Source organism: Cebidichthys violaceus, unplaced genomic scaffold (genome assembly GCF_023349555.1).
Source record: "Cebidichthys violaceus isolate CVI_PGR_0920_01 unplaced genomic scaffold, fCebVio1.0.p SCAF_5, whole genome shotgun sequence".
NCBI lineage: Eukaryota > Metazoa > Chordata > Actinopteri > Perciformes > Stichaeidae > Cebidichthys > Cebidichthys violaceus.
In genome coordinates, this window is record NW_027176705.1 from 5,203,209 (window position 1) to 5,218,825 (window position 15,617).

General features: G+C 40.1%; 2 protein-coding genes across 3 annotated transcripts in view; one reads left to right on the plus strand and one right to left on the minus strand.

Moving 5' to 3' along the window:
• Positions 1-5,332, plus strand: part of cdc42se2 (CDC42 small effector 2) — a 6,851-nt gene extending 1,519 nt beyond the window's left edge. The window contains exons 2-5 of the mRNA XM_068730114.1: positions 467-716; positions 1,300-1,401; positions 1,498-1,576; positions 3,015-5,332. Coding sequence (XP_068586215.1) covers positions 663-716; positions 1,300-1,401; positions 1,498-1,572 — 231 coding nt within the window. The 5' untranslated portion in view covers positions 467-662 and the 3' untranslated portion in view covers positions 1,573-1,576; positions 3,015-5,332. The remainder of the gene's footprint in view (positions 1-466; positions 717-1,299; positions 1,402-1,497; positions 1,577-3,014) is intronic.
• A 1,331-nt stretch (positions 5,333-6,663) lies between these two features.
• LOC137887605 (interferon regulatory factor 1-like) lies at positions 6,664-13,196 on the minus strand. Of its 2 annotated transcripts, XM_068730708.1 has the most exons (8): positions 13,129-13,196; positions 11,554-11,692; positions 11,285-11,384; positions 8,584-8,763; positions 8,319-8,477; positions 8,162-8,214; positions 7,839-7,929; positions 6,664-7,381 (listed from the first exon to the last, which is right to left on the minus strand). In XM_068730708.1, exons 2-8 carry the CDS (start codon positions 11,641-11,643, stop codon positions 7,281-7,283), a joined length of 774 nt encoding a protein of 257 aa, XP_068586809.1. In that variant the 5' UTR covers positions 11,644-11,692; positions 13,129-13,196; the 3' UTR covers positions 6,664-7,280. The 2 variants fall into 2 exon arrangements, with proteins under 2 accessions (XP_068586809.1, XP_068586808.1); XM_068730707.1 differs by lacking the exon at positions 13,129-13,196 and having other exon boundaries at positions 11,554-11,720.
• Between the last annotated feature and the right edge of the window lie 2,421 nt (positions 13,197-15,617).

Below are 15,617 nucleotides of genomic sequence, written 5' to 3' on the forward strand. Positions count from 1 at the left end.
CATCAGAGGAGCTATATATATATATATATATATATATATAAGTGGAGAGCAGGGCCGCCTTTCAATCGGAGGTTCGATCCCCGGCTCCTGCCTCTACTAGTCTCATGTCAATGTGTCCTTGAGCAAGACACTTAACCCCAAAATTGCTCCCGTAGCTGCGTCTACAGTGTGTAGATAGATACTCAATTGTAAGTCGCTTTGGATAAAAGCGTCTGCTAAATGACTGTAATGTAATGTAATATATACATCGTCCATGTCGTTAGGTTTGACCTGATTATCTGGAGGTCTTGCCAGAAGAGAGAGCTGCTTAGGAAGTGTCACACTAGGCACAAAACTGAGTTCTCAATCAACCAGCACCAACCACATGATACTACTTAATTTTTAAATATTGTTATTAGGTGGTATACGTCAACTATGTATCAAAGTATGTTGGCGTTCAATGAATTTATTTTTCCTACGTCTTTAGCCTGTTGACAGGATCGTGCTGCCCTGTGTTGGGGGGGGGGAGTTCTTGTGCCAACGGTTCACCCCAGACAAACCAGTGGTCTGCGTCTGTCATCAGTTTCCGGCGTGTTTGTGGCAACACTTAACAGGAAAGACAGACGCAGAGAGACGTCTCAACTGAGAGCGGAAACTGCTGCGGCTTCTTCGTCGGCCTCAGAATGACTGAGTTCTGGGTTTGTTTCAGCTGCTGCATTGCAGAGCAGCCACAGCCTGTGAGTATGAAATCAACTCGAAAGACAAATTGATTTACTCAATTTAAATGTAATTGGTCCAACATGTGTTTTAATATCTAGGTTAATAAACAGGGCAGTGTTCTCTTGTTATGCAGTGTGCTGGCCCATATGACTTCCACTTGACTCAAGCTGTGAAAGTAATGACTATCCACCATTCTCACATCAAGTTCCTTCAAGGCATTGCAGTTGTGTCGTGCCTGAAATATATATTACATCCACTTGTTTTACTAGAGAGTAAATAAGAAAGTGGTATAGGGCCTCCAGCTTGCCACATCCTGTTGTCTGACACAACACTTACTTAGATTGAATGAAGTTTATTTTTGTGCCATTACGCCTCAGTGGAGTCATCCAGTCTGTCAGCTAACAGATTAGATAAAAGGAATCACGAATGTCGACCTCAGTCTCTGTTTAAGCTCCAGGTTCACTACGAATGAAAGAAAGTGTCAGAATGTATACAGGAAAGGCTGAGCAGGCTATTGTTTACCTCTTCTCCATCCCGTCTGATTATTATTATCTTCCGTTTAAAACAAAAAAAGTGTATGTTTATGGTACTCATTTTCAGAAACGGCGGCGACGGATCGATCGCTCCATGATCGGGGAGCCGACAAACTTCGTTCACACCACACACGTAGGGTCGGGGGAAATGGGCCTGGGATTGGCATCGGTACATTTTTTGTCATCTTTGCAGAATATTCGACAAACAGAATGAAACAAAAATAAGTTTTCAGTCGATTTAACATTTATACCTTGATGTCTGTAGGTGGACCTCGTTCAAGCCCAGATGAAATCTAAAGGGGGCTACGTGCACGGAGGATCTGAAGGTTCTCAGTTGTAACAAGGTGAGAGATTCTCTACTTGGTGGAACTGATATTCAGCCACGGAACTTTGACTACCACAAATCCACACAAGCCCAGTTCAGACTTGTTTTATGCAAATTGAGTACTTAAAGTTCAAGTTTGTTTTTCAGGAAAATTAGATCACCTACATCTTTTATAATATGAGCAACATGCAGTATGTGAGAATGTTTATTTCCAACTTCCATGCTTTAATCCAGTGTTTAAATAAAAAAATAATTATAGACTGGAATTGAAAAACTTCCCAGTTCACATGTACAGCTAAAAGTCCCTGACTTGACCCCGCCCATGCTTTTCATAACAAACTAGAAAGCTGCACTCAGTAGAGTGTAGATCTACGCCAGGTGTGTCTGCCACTGCCACAGCTGTATGGCGTCGTAAAACATACCTCATACAAAGTCAAAAACAAGCGGCGATGTAAGCAGGCAATCGACTCGTATGCATCATATAAGACATTTCATACAATCGTGCCAAAACAAAATTAAAGTCACTAAGCTGTCTGCCCGCGTAGCAGCAGGGCACTCAGCAGCGCGAGCACCGGAAGTTCTGTTAGCCAAACACACTGTCCAAAACTCTAAAAGTGAGCAGACTCAGCTGTGTTGTCATTAGAGGCCCCTACCGGCAGGGCGGGGCGGTTCAGAGTAGTGCGTGAGGAGTCAACAGGCAGTCAATGTCACAACAAAACAGGCAATAAAAGCTGTTTTGATGCAACAGAATGTAGTGTAAGCCGTGGACAGACAGAGGAGCACACTCGATCATGGACGCATGATCGTCCTGGGGGAGACGATGATTGCAAAGCATGCTTGCACATGACGGCAAGCTTGTCTTAAGTACCCTTAAAAGGAAACTGGTGAACCGCCTCGGCAAATATTTGCACTGTACTGTATATGGTCATGTTTTATTAGGGGACTTCAGCACTCTCCCTTGAAGGAATGAATGTCCTTCCTCTTGATTAGCTTTGTTGTGCTGATAACTACTTCCATTTTCTTTGTGACAGTGACTCAGCTTTCAGTAAAATGTTTTCATTTGTAAGGTTTTTTTATTTGTTAGTTTGGTTTTGGCCTGATTTGGGCAGTAGCATTCCTTTCTACTGGCCTCAGGCAACTAACTGGTTGACTGTTCATGTTGCCCACTGCCTTGTTTTTAAACTCCCACTGGATGTTGCCACGGTCACTTTCACTTTTTACCTATCGAGCTCGTCTGTCTTCAGCCCAACAACATCGAACATGTTTGGAAAAACATGACGTGAATATTCTGTTGGCTGCCCTGCCCTCAAAAAGAGTGACTTCTTCACCCAAGCTTTTGACTAGACGGGCTCAGATGTGATGGTAGACTAGTGTGATTTGGCCTCGACACACACACACCTCCACTCTCAGTAGCGATTGAGATCCTAACATTTGTTCCACTCTTTCCCCCCCCGCAGCCCTTCAAAGTCTTGTGGAAACTACTGTTGTTGATATGAGGAAGCGTTTTCAAAAAGCAGTTCTGTCTGTAATGGACGCAGGACCAAAAGATGAAACTACTGCTTTTCCATAATGTTGTATATATTTTTATTTTCCATTCCTTTTTTTTAATGAAAGCACTGCTATCCATTTGCTGCCATACTGTTGCACTGTAAAGAGTAACTGTTAAGAGGATTTAGAAAGCTCATAATCTCAGTCAGAAGTATGCTTGTGTGTATGCATGAGGAGAATATTTTCAAAAATATTTGCTGTTGTAGCCCATTTGGATGCCTGTATTTATTATCTGATTTGTAAACGGACCTCATGGTGGCTGGGCCACGCTGGAGATTTGGAACATTCAGTTTCTTTCTTTAATTTTCAGAGGTTTATCAAAGGACAGGTAGCGGTGGCAAGGCAAAAAGCGATATGTTTATTGTTTTTATTCTGAGAAATACTCATTCTCTGAGTTGCTTTCAGGGTTAAAGATTGCTGTCTTGTAATAAACTTGAAATGAGTAGAGTACACTGGATCATACATTGTACACTCACACTTGCTTAGGAATTTCGCATTGATTTCAACTGTTTTTTTTAATACTCATTTAGATTTGAACCATATAGAATTTTAATAAACTATGAACTTCTTTATCTGCCTTCTGAAGTCATGTTCATTATTTGTTTTACTTGTGTCATTTGGCAGCTTGATGCTGCAAATACTGAGCTCTGGTTCCAACGGGATTCATATTTTTCTATTTTATCAACAGTAGACCAAGAATTATACTTGGAAGATACTAAATCACACCACGAACGCAGCCACAAATGTAGGCCAGGTTATTTACAGAGCGGTATTTTCAAACCTACTGTACCAAACCTACCTACTGTACGTCCATCAATGCCTTTTTTGGTTGGTTGTGCTGCTGTTCCACCCCCCCACCCCCCGCACAGTTTGTATTTCACACAGTGTCTAGTCATGACATCTTATATTTTAAGTTTTGGGTTGATCCACCCATAATCCTGGCATAAATTATCTTGTCCCTCTGGAGATCTTAATAGTGTATGTTTTTTTGAAAACTCAAACGTCGGACCTCTTAAAGCTGACGCATGCTACTAAATAGGATTCAAACCTAATGCGACCCACCTTTTTGTAGCAGTGTCATTCAGTTGCTTCAATGTTAAAAGATGTTTTATTCAAGTAGAGATCATTTTCTATAAAGGGTTCCTCTCATAGGGGAATGTAAACGAGTGCAGCTCTTATTGCCAGATTACGCTGGTTATCAGTTGTGCTAATGATCAGAGTAGCGTTATCATTCTCCCTTTTTATTGACTGGCTTTGTCTTCCCTCAGTATTGTCAAATGTAGTCCCAAATTTCGGAACCAGGCTCCATTGAAAATACATTTTGTAAAATAGTGACAGAGCAGCTGCAGTATGAATATTAAATGCATGGCCCCTGCTACTTGGGGTGTTCATCATGTACACACTGCTCATCACTACTTACTGTCAGTCTGAGTCATAAAGTTGAATGTGTGGAGCGAACCAGCAGGCCTGGATTCATCAGTTCATGTCATTATTGGTCCTCGATGTACATCTTATGATTCACTAACAACACAATGTGGAGGTATTAATAAGTCAAGCAAAAGTGTTAGTAAATTGGTGTTAAATGCATCCTATTGTCATTCTGTTTATGATGAAAGAGAAACTCTTTTGTGTTGGTACCCTGCAGCACAAGTTACCTGATAGATATAGCCACATTTGTAATATCTTATTATTTACGGCCTGAAAAGTGCTGGTAGCCATTTTTCCACCCCATATTTAGTTATGCGATTCATCGTGCTAAAGTATTGTCACAGTGCTCATCTGTTCCTCTTTAAATGTTTCTGTAGTAGTTTGTGTTTTCCCAGCTCTGTTCAGAATGCTGTGGTATGTACGACACACTGGGACTGCAGTATATTATGTGACCAGCAGGCTGTGCTTGTGGACTGGTTGAATGTGACTTTAAAATTTGTTTCCTTTTGGGATTCTTGTAATTGGACTTCTTCTATGATGATACTGTAAATATGTAACATGAAAGTAATGGATCCATCGTTTATATGTATTCAGGGTCATACATATTTTAGGCTATTTTTCTGTATACCATCACTGGAAAGGCAGAGAGTTGGAGCAGTGTTTTTGTTGTTAGTTTTTGTTTTTTTTACTTCAGGAACTGCCTGATATGTCGTTCCTACTTTAAGGGAAGTTCATCTGTCTTTTTTTTCTGCATTTTTCAGAATAAACAACGAGAAATAAATGTTAAATGTTAATGTTTGACCAACTGTGTGTGTGCCATGTTTTTACTTCAAGCCAAAACTCCCACATCTATTGGGTGAGAGAGGGGAAGCTCATTCTGGATTACAGCACAAACAATTAATACCAAAAATACAAAAATGATTCTTGTCAAATATTAAGTGGTAAAGAGGTGCACAGACCATTTAAATAACCAATGTAGACATACTCTCCTACAAGTGAAAGTCCTGCTTTCAAAATCCATGGGTATGACGTATTAAAAGTAAAATCACCCCTCTGCTGAAAAATGGCCCCTGGGACTGATAAAATGTTCTCTCTCTTTTTCTGCTTTTCGAACATTTTACTTACGTTATTTAAATTAAACCATCTGAGAAGTTTAGAGGTGAAATGTCTCTTTGGTCAACTGCTAACAAGTCATTGACATCTGAAATGTAGCTTATTGTGTTTTTTATGAAAAAAATTAAATAGTAACTATATCTGTCAAATAAATGTGGAGTAAAAAGTACAATAGTTCCCTGAAATGTAGTGGAGTGGAAGTAGGAAACAAGAAATGGAAATACTCAAGTAAAGTACAAGAACATTCAAATTCTATTCAAGTACTGTAACTGATTAAACTCAGTTGCCGTCTACCACTAAATAACTGTAACTGTGTTCATGTCAGTTTGATATCAAATGACAGTTTTTTGTTTTGTTTTTTGTATTAAGTCCTACCTAACAGCAAGAGTCTATGTGTACAGGCTGCATTACATACAGGTGTGCCACTTTCAAGGCCTTGGCATTGTGCTAAGGTGACGTCAAAGGAACAGACTGATAATTCATATTATTTTTTGCACCTGTGCTTCTCCTGCTGTGACAAGTCAAAATGTCTCGTATGAAAATGGCTTGTGAAGTACAAGCACAAATAACTAGTGTGAAAATATAAGTTTTGGTCGGTAATAAGCAAAAAAGTAAGGCTGTTGTCAACATAAAATTGTACTCTGCTGTTTATTGACCTCACATTCCCTAGATGCTGAGCTGTTAGCAGCCTTTAAAAGCAGCTTTTAAGAAGATTAAAGAGGTTTGACCAGGAAGTGTGAGTAATACTTTGTTTTGTCATAGGGCGAGTCCGACAACGTATTCATTAATAGTGAAGCGCTAACAACTAATATTTAATTTAATTACTTGAGTGTTCTGTGCTGTTGAAAAAAAAATCTTTCTTAAAATGTTTAAATGTGACAAGTCTTTAAAAGTCAATAAACAAGGGCACATTACAGTTTGGCTTCTTTGTATATATCACATAAGTTGACAGCAGTGTAATAATGACTGAGTGACTGCCGAATATCAATTCCACTGCTGGTTATACAATTTATTGAAGTGATCCACACAAGTCATATACAGTATGTATACACAAGATTTAAAGACTCATGACAAGCTAATGTGCTTCAGTTGCTTTTACACTTTGGAAATGCACGATTATTAGCACAAAACAGGTTGTACAATATCACATAAAACAACTGCATTATGTGCTGCATGAAAATACACAAAATTGAGTATATCTTTTGGAAGACTCAAAAATGTGTTAAACCAAAAGCTGTTCTGCACTTCTTTTACTGTATGTTGGCTAAATATCCAGTAAAACGCACGAGAGAGTAGAGAAATGACTGGTCCTGCACTAAAGTGAAATGAGATCTGTTTACTCTGTGAGCTTGGTGTCATGTCAGTGAGTTTGAGGCACTGAACCATAATGAACCCAAGTGATGATGACAGAGACAAAGCTTGGCTTGGAACAGGATCTTCATCTCAGCATGCTCAGCAGAGAGGATGGCCGACCGACTGACTGACAGAGCAATATTCTCCGTCCGCCCTGCCTCTCTTGTTTCCCTTTTTCGGTGGTCAGCTCAGCAGACAGACGGCAGGAAGAAATCCGCTGAAGGTTGGCAAAAAAAAAGCAGGAGTAGTCGTTTGGTGTAAAGCTACGGCATCAGTGTTTGCTAGTGCATGGACCAATCGAAGAGCTCCTTGATGTAGTTTGGACCAGACGGATCACTGCAGTTCTCTGTGTGCAGAGAGTACAGGTTATCTTCACCAGCACCTGAGGAGCAGAAAACAACATGTAAAGCTGAATAAACACATGCAAAGACAGGAACAGATGGGAACTCTAAGCTATTTTAAGCATTATAGGATTTTATTTTGTATTATTTTCCAACTGCAGCATTAATTATCACATACACACATTCCCAATTTTGTGAATTTGGCCTACACATCTAACTTACTTATGTAGGTTTAGATGGGTAGGTCTTTGTGGCTTGGTCAACTAAGAAATATCTGCTTTTATTTCATCTATGTTGATCTTTATCACAGCAATACTCCCCCTAAAATCCACATTTTGTCTTTAATCGGCAACATATCTTTTTTGCAGGACTGCATTCATTTGTGAACACGATATCAACCTTCTACTGATGCAATCTGACAGATTTTTGAATCACCCCCATTATTTGAAGAAATCACAAAACTATAAGAAGACTATAGGAAGTTGTATGGTGTCGTACAGTGCCAGTGGTCCCACAGTGTGTGTGTTCTCCATCCTCTCTGCTCCCCAGTCTGGTTCCAGACATCAGTGTTGCTTAAGTGGTCCATCAACTACAGGAGACAAAACATCAGTCAGACAGATACCTAGAGCACCACCTGCAGAACCCAAAGTGCATCCCAGGAACATGCAAATGATTTCTAAGCAGTTAAGTCAAATAGGATGCAGTTTCATCTTAGAACTTTTCTCCGTTTTTAGTTTTCAGTCGTTCTGCCAGTGAGAGAGTCTCTACGATAGTGTCAGCCACACAATGTTCAGTCAGTCAGTACATGAAGGGTCTGATACCTTAAACACAGCCTCATTCTGCTCCTGGTCCTCTAGTTTGGCCTCCCACGTCCCTAAACAACAACAATAACTATCATCATTATCAGGCTCCAGAGGCAACGTCTTTTATAGTCCCAGTCAGAACAATAACAACACACTTTGACGATAAGTGTCTCACCGTGCATTTGCATATTGCCAAATGTGTCTTCTGCAGGGGTCTCCACCTTCTGCGGTGTGTCTGAAATGGGTCTTGTTGTGGGTTGCCAAGCATGCGTGGCGTGTGTATCATCATCTAAACTCGCCTGTTTTTCTCGAGGCCTGCTGAACAGCCGCAACCCTAAAAAAGGGGGAAGACAGGACAGTACTGTCACATGAGGTCTGTCTGAGAATATGTCAGAATATTTTTACCTCTGAAGAGATACATATATTTTAAATTGTCTTACCTCTCCTGCGTCTGTGTGTTTGTGTGCTGGGCAGCATCCTGTAGACTCTGTAGGCATTGCTGCCTCTCTTCTTGCTGTGCTCCCGCAGCTCACAGATGTCAGGCAGGGAATTCAAGGCACAGCGGAAATTTGCCTTCCATGTCTTTGGATCTGGCTTGTCTTTGCCTGGACGGTATCGTCCTGAAGTAAACAAGTACAAGCATTGGTCTAACACAATAAAGGAATATAACATTTTTATACACACAACTAAAAAAAGGATTTTGATGCATAAATGCACTTCAAGTCGGGGCATTCAAGATTAGTTAATAAAGCAGGACCCACCAAGGGGGCCCTTGTCAGTTGACAAATCAGCCTACCTAAAAAAGCAAACCATTACTATTGCCCAGCAATAGTAAGTTGAGTTAAGTGAAGAGTAACTTATTGTAGCACTAGGCTGAAAAGCAGTTAAAGTGTGTTTCACCTCTGACCACACTCTGGCTGTGATTTGGTGTGATCAGAGGAGTACTTTGTTGCACCTCTAACCACACGCAGTAGTGGAGTCACCACTGTCACAACACAGTCATGTGTTGGAGTGAACCTGTGCATCACTGCAGCAAGGGGAGAAGTTTAACCACAGGAGGTCAGCAGAAACAAGATTTTTGATGGTGTCTTCAGGAGAGTTCCTGTGTATTTAAACCTAGTTTATTACCTATAAATGTGGTCATTATGACCCTGTTATATGGTAAGTTTGCATTTGCCTCCTCCATTGTAGAGACTGGCAGAAACTCTGCGGACTCAGGCAAAACAAAATTTTCATCTTCAAACATCACTGAAACAACTTGAACTGTGTTGCTACCATCTATCATCAAGTGTGTGACTTCATCCAGTGTGCTGAGTTCTCATATTTAGCAGCACGGTGTGATTTGGATCTTTGCCAGTCCTCTGAATATAATTACCAGCTTAAGTAATAAAACCACTGGAGCTTCAACAGATCCACAATGGATCATTTACAGCCGACAAGGGCCAACAAGAAGAAAAGGAGCACAGGTGCAGCAGCTATATTACACACAAGTTGCAACCTCCCACTGTCATTAATTACTTGATGAGCCAGTGATGGTTCAGTTATATAATCTGTGTACTTTATATTTCACTTAATTTTTTTTTTTCATTACAATCTCTTGAATATTGAGCAATTTTAGAATATACTCATTCTCTTTTATTCAACTGCTGAATATGCTTTTTCTAGATTCGTGAAGAGCAGTTCTGTTGTACTTTGACAGCAACACGATCACCCTGCACATTCAAGCAACTGAACTAGAGCTTTCCCATGATGTGATGCAGCTACAATCACAAAGTGTGACTTTTCCCAAGACGTGTGTGTGTGTGTGTGTGTGTGTGTGTGTGTGTGTGTGTGTGTGTGTGTGTGTGTGTGTGTGTGTGTGTGTGTGTGTGTGTTTATGACGACTTTACTCAAGTCCTTACTCATAATGTACAGAAATTAGATTACAGATAGAGCAAAAACATGTGGTTATGAGATTATGAATATAAAAATAATAGTTGTAAATTATAATTAAGTGTATATTCTGTGGATTCTGGACACATAGTCATCCATGTCCTGATTTCTTAGAGAAAATGCAAAATACATGAACTGAAAGGTCTACTATACATTTTTGGGGATTTTGAGTTTCATATCTTGTGAACTTTGAATTTAAATCCAAATCCAAATCCAAGCATCAACAGGGAGAACTGGGTTGGAAAAGTTTTAGATGTGCAGTGTTTGCAAATGCTAAAAGAGACACAGGAACCAATCAATCATCTTTATACATGTGTTTTCCTATGAATTTAGATTATATATTTATTTTGGCATACATTGGTGCTATCTAATACTCTTGTGCAATTATCATACCTTAGCTGGAAACTGGGAGGATGATATGAATCTAGAACATTTAGAAAGAAGTGGACTGAACAATACAAACGTCCTGCTCTACTGGAAAGACTTGAGCAGGAAACAGGTCTGCCGGCAAATGTCTGCAGGAAGGTTGAAATAATTTCCAACATTCAGTGGAAATGACCAAATGCCTCAGAAATTATGTAAATTCAAGAAATGATACTCTGTTCTAAGGATTATTCTTAGGACTTTTCTCATGAATGAAGTCATCCAGTAAAACCAATCTTTTTGGGGCGTTTTAATTGACAGATCACTGACCAGAATTGAACCAGGAACGCTATGAACACCAGGACACCCTTTAAAAGTTATAAAAACTAATGCTAAATACTAAGTGAGGCAAGAGTTTAAAAAAAATAATTCTGTTTTACTTGTGTTAACACAGTTAATTACATTTAGCATTGATTAATACATTTGACACATGTGATATATTTTGACATTATTAAGATATCATCACCAATATCATAACATTGATTTCTACCATGTTGCCCGGCTGTAGTGCTGTGGCTCTGACCCAAGTAGTCCGTTCTTCTATTAAAGATCACAAATATAAGTATCAAATAAGCTTGTTCTATTGTGGTGTTATTAATGTGTAGCTCTGTATTATAGCGTCAGCATGCAAGTGTAAATGTAGGAACATAACAATAAGTATCAGGCAAAGTGCTTAGATTGATAGAATATGAGCTGGACAACCCAAGATAATAAGAACTATTCTGAATGGACTAAGGGGCCATCCAGCTGGAACAAATCACACTTGTATAAATGTGGGGCTCCTACCAGTGTGCATGGCCCAACTCCTGAACAGTGTAGCATCTCGGTCAATACTCCATCCATGACGAGCGGCGTGTATCCACGGGATTTGGAAGATTCGTGCTGACTGTGGAATAAAATCAAATCCCGGTAACACGGAATACATTGTTGACAAGAGTATTTCATGATGCATTATTCTCTGTCTGCTGCCCTAAGTGATTTCATCTACAGCAAAACTGTTTGCACCCAGGCACGCATGGGTTTGTGTGGGATGAGGGTGAGATGGAGGGGTCTACCTGGTCCAGCCAGCTGACCCCTGGATACCTCCCGGAATGAATCTGCTCCTCCAGCCACGGCCTCAGCCTCATCCGGCCTGGTTGTTGCATGCTGCAGTCCAAGCTTCAGGTGAGCAGAATGGTGGAGATGTGTCACCGGCTACACAGGAGTTTCAGTAATAACAGAAAATTTCTCAGGAGCTCAGATTTAAACTGAAGTAACTTTTCCTCCCCTTCCACCCTTACTCTTGCGCTGCATGCTTCCAACCACCTCACAGTTATGACAATCCCTGTAACCCTCCAATAAATGTCCTCGCTGCTGAAGTGGCTTCTCCAATTACAGGAAGTACTGTACTGTATGTTGATCTCTTCATGGCAGAGACTGAGGTGGAGTATGTTGAGTTGTGAAGGTCCTTTTAATGCTTTAATGTCCTTTTTAAGCCACCATTAACACTTCAGAGCCACCTAGTGGGTGCTAAAAGTTTGGTGATCATATGGTTTATCATGTGGTTCTACACGAAGCTACGGCAGCAGTGAGACAGTGTGTAGAGACAGTGTGTATTCATGTAAAACAACCAGGTGGAAGCAGAGTTCAGAGAATGTGACAGATGAGCAGCTTTGCATGTTGCAACAGTACTTTTACTTTTGAAGTTTATCTGAAAGAATGTATTGTTATTCTGTTGAATTAAGCAAGAACTTGCTTTTAATCTTGTATGCCTTTTGTTAACACTGTTGCAGTTCGATATAATGTCATATACAGTGCACATTTTCAAATGAACATAGTATGTTCTTTGTACATAACTCACTGTATGACTGTCAACACTGCAGCCGTTGTAAGACACTGTCTTCATTTTTGTGGCATTAAAACAGTATTCTGTATTAAATCATTCTCATGGTAAAACTACACATATACTACTACATCACAATCTATAATAAAATGACTCATCATTTACTATTTCATATTATATCAACATAAATCAATTGATTGATTAATGATATTATGTTATAAAAACTTTGTGTAATTGTACTAAAAGGATATTATATTAAATATATACCTTTAATGATCTAGTAAGCGATATATGATCTTAATATTTTTTAAGAATTATAATATTTGGGGGTCACGTGATGCAGCGAAGCTAGGTAGACGCTGGCCCAGAGGCTCTTCAAACTAATCCATTTTAAAACCTTTTAAAACACCCAAAGTCAGTCCTAACCTGGTCGGACAGCTTTATTATGGTCCGAAGAACCAGAAACAAACAACTAAACTCAGCTGGTGAGCAAACTCTGACATCTATTGATAAAACAACTCTCGAGAATAGCGACGAAGAAGTTCATGTCATGGCGGCGGCGGCACAAGAGCACATAGGCGGTGTGAAAGACTCCCTCATTCTTCAAGAGATACGAAACGGTAATCAAGCTCTCTCCAGTAAACTCGACTCTAAAACCGCAGAAATTAACCAATCTATCTCTGGACTGAAAACGATGCTGGATACACTGAGCACCCGCATAACCGAAGCGGAAGACCGCATTAGCACAGCGGAGGACCAGCTGGTGGGCCTAGATTCTCGCGTCCAAAAACTAAGTAAAGAAAATTACTTTTTACTGGAGAAAGTCGACCAGCTGGAAAACTACAGCCGACGCAACAATATACGCGTTGTTAACCTGAAGGAGAGCTGCGAGGGAAACGACCCTGTGAACTTTTTTACCAAGTGGATCCCAGCCACTCTCGGACGAGAGCATTTCACTGAGCCGCTGATCATAGAGCGAGCACACCGAACCCTTACACACCGTCCACCTGCAGACCAGAGACCGAGACATGTATTGATACGCCTGCTTAAATACCAAGACCGGGACAAAATCCTGCGCATCGCCACACAGAGGTCCAAAGAGAACAACGGCCACGTCATGTACGAAGATAAGCCTGTGTTGTTTTTTCCGGACCTGAGCGCCAGCTTGATGAAACGCAGAAAGGAGTTCGACCAAGTTAAGAGGGAGCTTCGTTCCAAGGACATCCCGTTTGCCCTGCTTCATCCTGTAACACTGAGGATCACGCTTCCCGATGGAAGAAGAAAATTCTTCAAAACACCAAAAGAAGCGGCAGCATTCCTGCGGGACTCCCTGGGACAAACATAACGGACCAGGCGGACGGAACCAACAGGTGGATGAAACCCAGACACGCAGCAGCAGCTCTCAGGAGCTGTCTCTCGTTAGCACTGCCGTCACTCTTGTTAGGTTAAAGATGTTGGGATAAAGTAAGTGATGGCAGCAATTCAAGTTTAAGTTTTTTCTGATAGATTGGTTTCATATTAACCCACCCTGCTTGCGTTCTAATAATTTCAGAAAAGGGTGTTTTCAGCATTTGTTATAATTTCTTGTTACACTTAAAATGGGATACTATACATATTGTTAAAATCTTTCTCAGACAAAGCCTTGGGCTGGTTTGTATGTTTCTGAACCAGCCAGACATGTCATACTTGACAAGTGCAAAGTGCACAACCCAGTTTGATAGGGAAGATAGTGTCAAATGTTCAGGATTAGGCACTTGGGGGGAAGAGGGGTGGGTGAAGGGGTTTGTTTTCTTCGTTAATGTTGGTGCTTTGGTTTATCTTTTTTTATTTGATCACAGGAGATATACTGGCTCTTGCACAGCGAATTTACAAAGAGGCGATGACACTCTGATATCCACACTTAGCATTAATGAATAGGGTAGTGAAGTTTGTTAGCTTTAATGTGAATGGGCTAAATGGACCTGTTAAAAGGAAGAGAGTTTTGACACACCTTAAAAAACTGCAAACAGATATCGCTTTTTTACAGGAGACCCATCTTACCACACAGGAGCATAAAAAGCTGAGAAGAGAATGGGTAGGACACGTACTATCATCATCATTTAACTCAAAAGCAAGGGGGGTTGCTATTTTAATAAATAAAAACATTCCAGTGACAATTGGAGAAACTATAATTGATCCATCAGGCCGCTATGTCTTAGTTAATTGCCAAATTTACTCTGAACCCTGGACACTGTTAAACTTATACGCACCTAACTATGATGATGAATCCTTTATTCAAGATATTTTCATGAAGGTATCAGGGGGACAACAAAACATACTTGTAGGAGGTGACTTTAATTTTTGCTTAGACCCTATATTAGATAAGTCAGCCACAACAACATCCAGAACAAAAGCAGCTAAAACTACCTTATCATTTATGAAAGATCTAAACCTGACTGATGTGTGGAGACAGATGCACCCTCAAACTAGAGACTACTCCTTTTACTCCTGCCCACACAACTCTCACACCAGGATTGACCTATTCTTATTGTCAACACAGCTAATTCATAGAACACTAGAATCTGAATATTTATCTAGGATGCTGTCTGATCATTCACCTTTGACCCTATCTATTTTGATGCCAGAAAAACCAGCAAACCAATATAGATGGCGTCTGAACCCTACTCTCCTTCATAGACCAGACTTTTGCCAGTTTATTAGGGACCAGATAACTTTTTTTTGTGAGACAAACTGCGCCTCCTCCCCTAATAGTTTCATATTATGGGACACGCTAAAAGCTTATCTAAGAGGACAAATAATATCTTATACAAAGGGTATCAAAAATAAATATATGGCAGAGATAAATGAGCTAGAAGCAGATATTTTGAAATTGGAAAAGGAGTTTCAACAATCTGGGTCTAAAGAACTTTACAAACGGCTGGTTAACAGAAAACTGAAATACAATACATTACATACCTATAAAGTTGAAAAAAACATTTTACGAACCAAACAAAAATATTATGAATTGGGAGAGAAAGCTCACAAAATTCTGTCCTGGCAATTGAGAACAGAGGAAAGCTCAAGGACAATTAATGCAATTCAAACTGAAACGGGTGCAACCTCACACAACCCAACAGAAATTAACGATGCATTCAAACAGTTTTATACAAATCTATATACATCAGAATCACCAGAGGATCTATCTAAGATTGATGAATTTCTGTCCACTATTGAATTGCCGAAACTCGGCCACGAAGACCAAAAGAATCTTGATTTGCCCTTCACCCAGGAAGAAATTGAAAAGGCCTTCTGCTCACT

Excerpts from the sequence above, each read along its gene's own strand:
- LOC137887605 (XM_068730708.1), bottom strand. The coding sequence starts at position 11,643 with ATGCAACAACCAGGCCGGATGAGGCTGAGGCCGTGGCTGGAGGAGCAG. Across the intron at positions 8,764-11,284 it reads GAGTTGGGCCATGCACACTG|GACGATACCGTCCAGGCAAA; the intron begins GTAGGAGCCCCA and ends TGTTTACTTCAG. Across the intron at positions 8,215-8,318 it reads TGGCAATATGCAAATGCACG|GGACGTGGGAGGCCAAACTA; the intron begins GTGAGACACTTA and ends GTTGTTGTTTAG.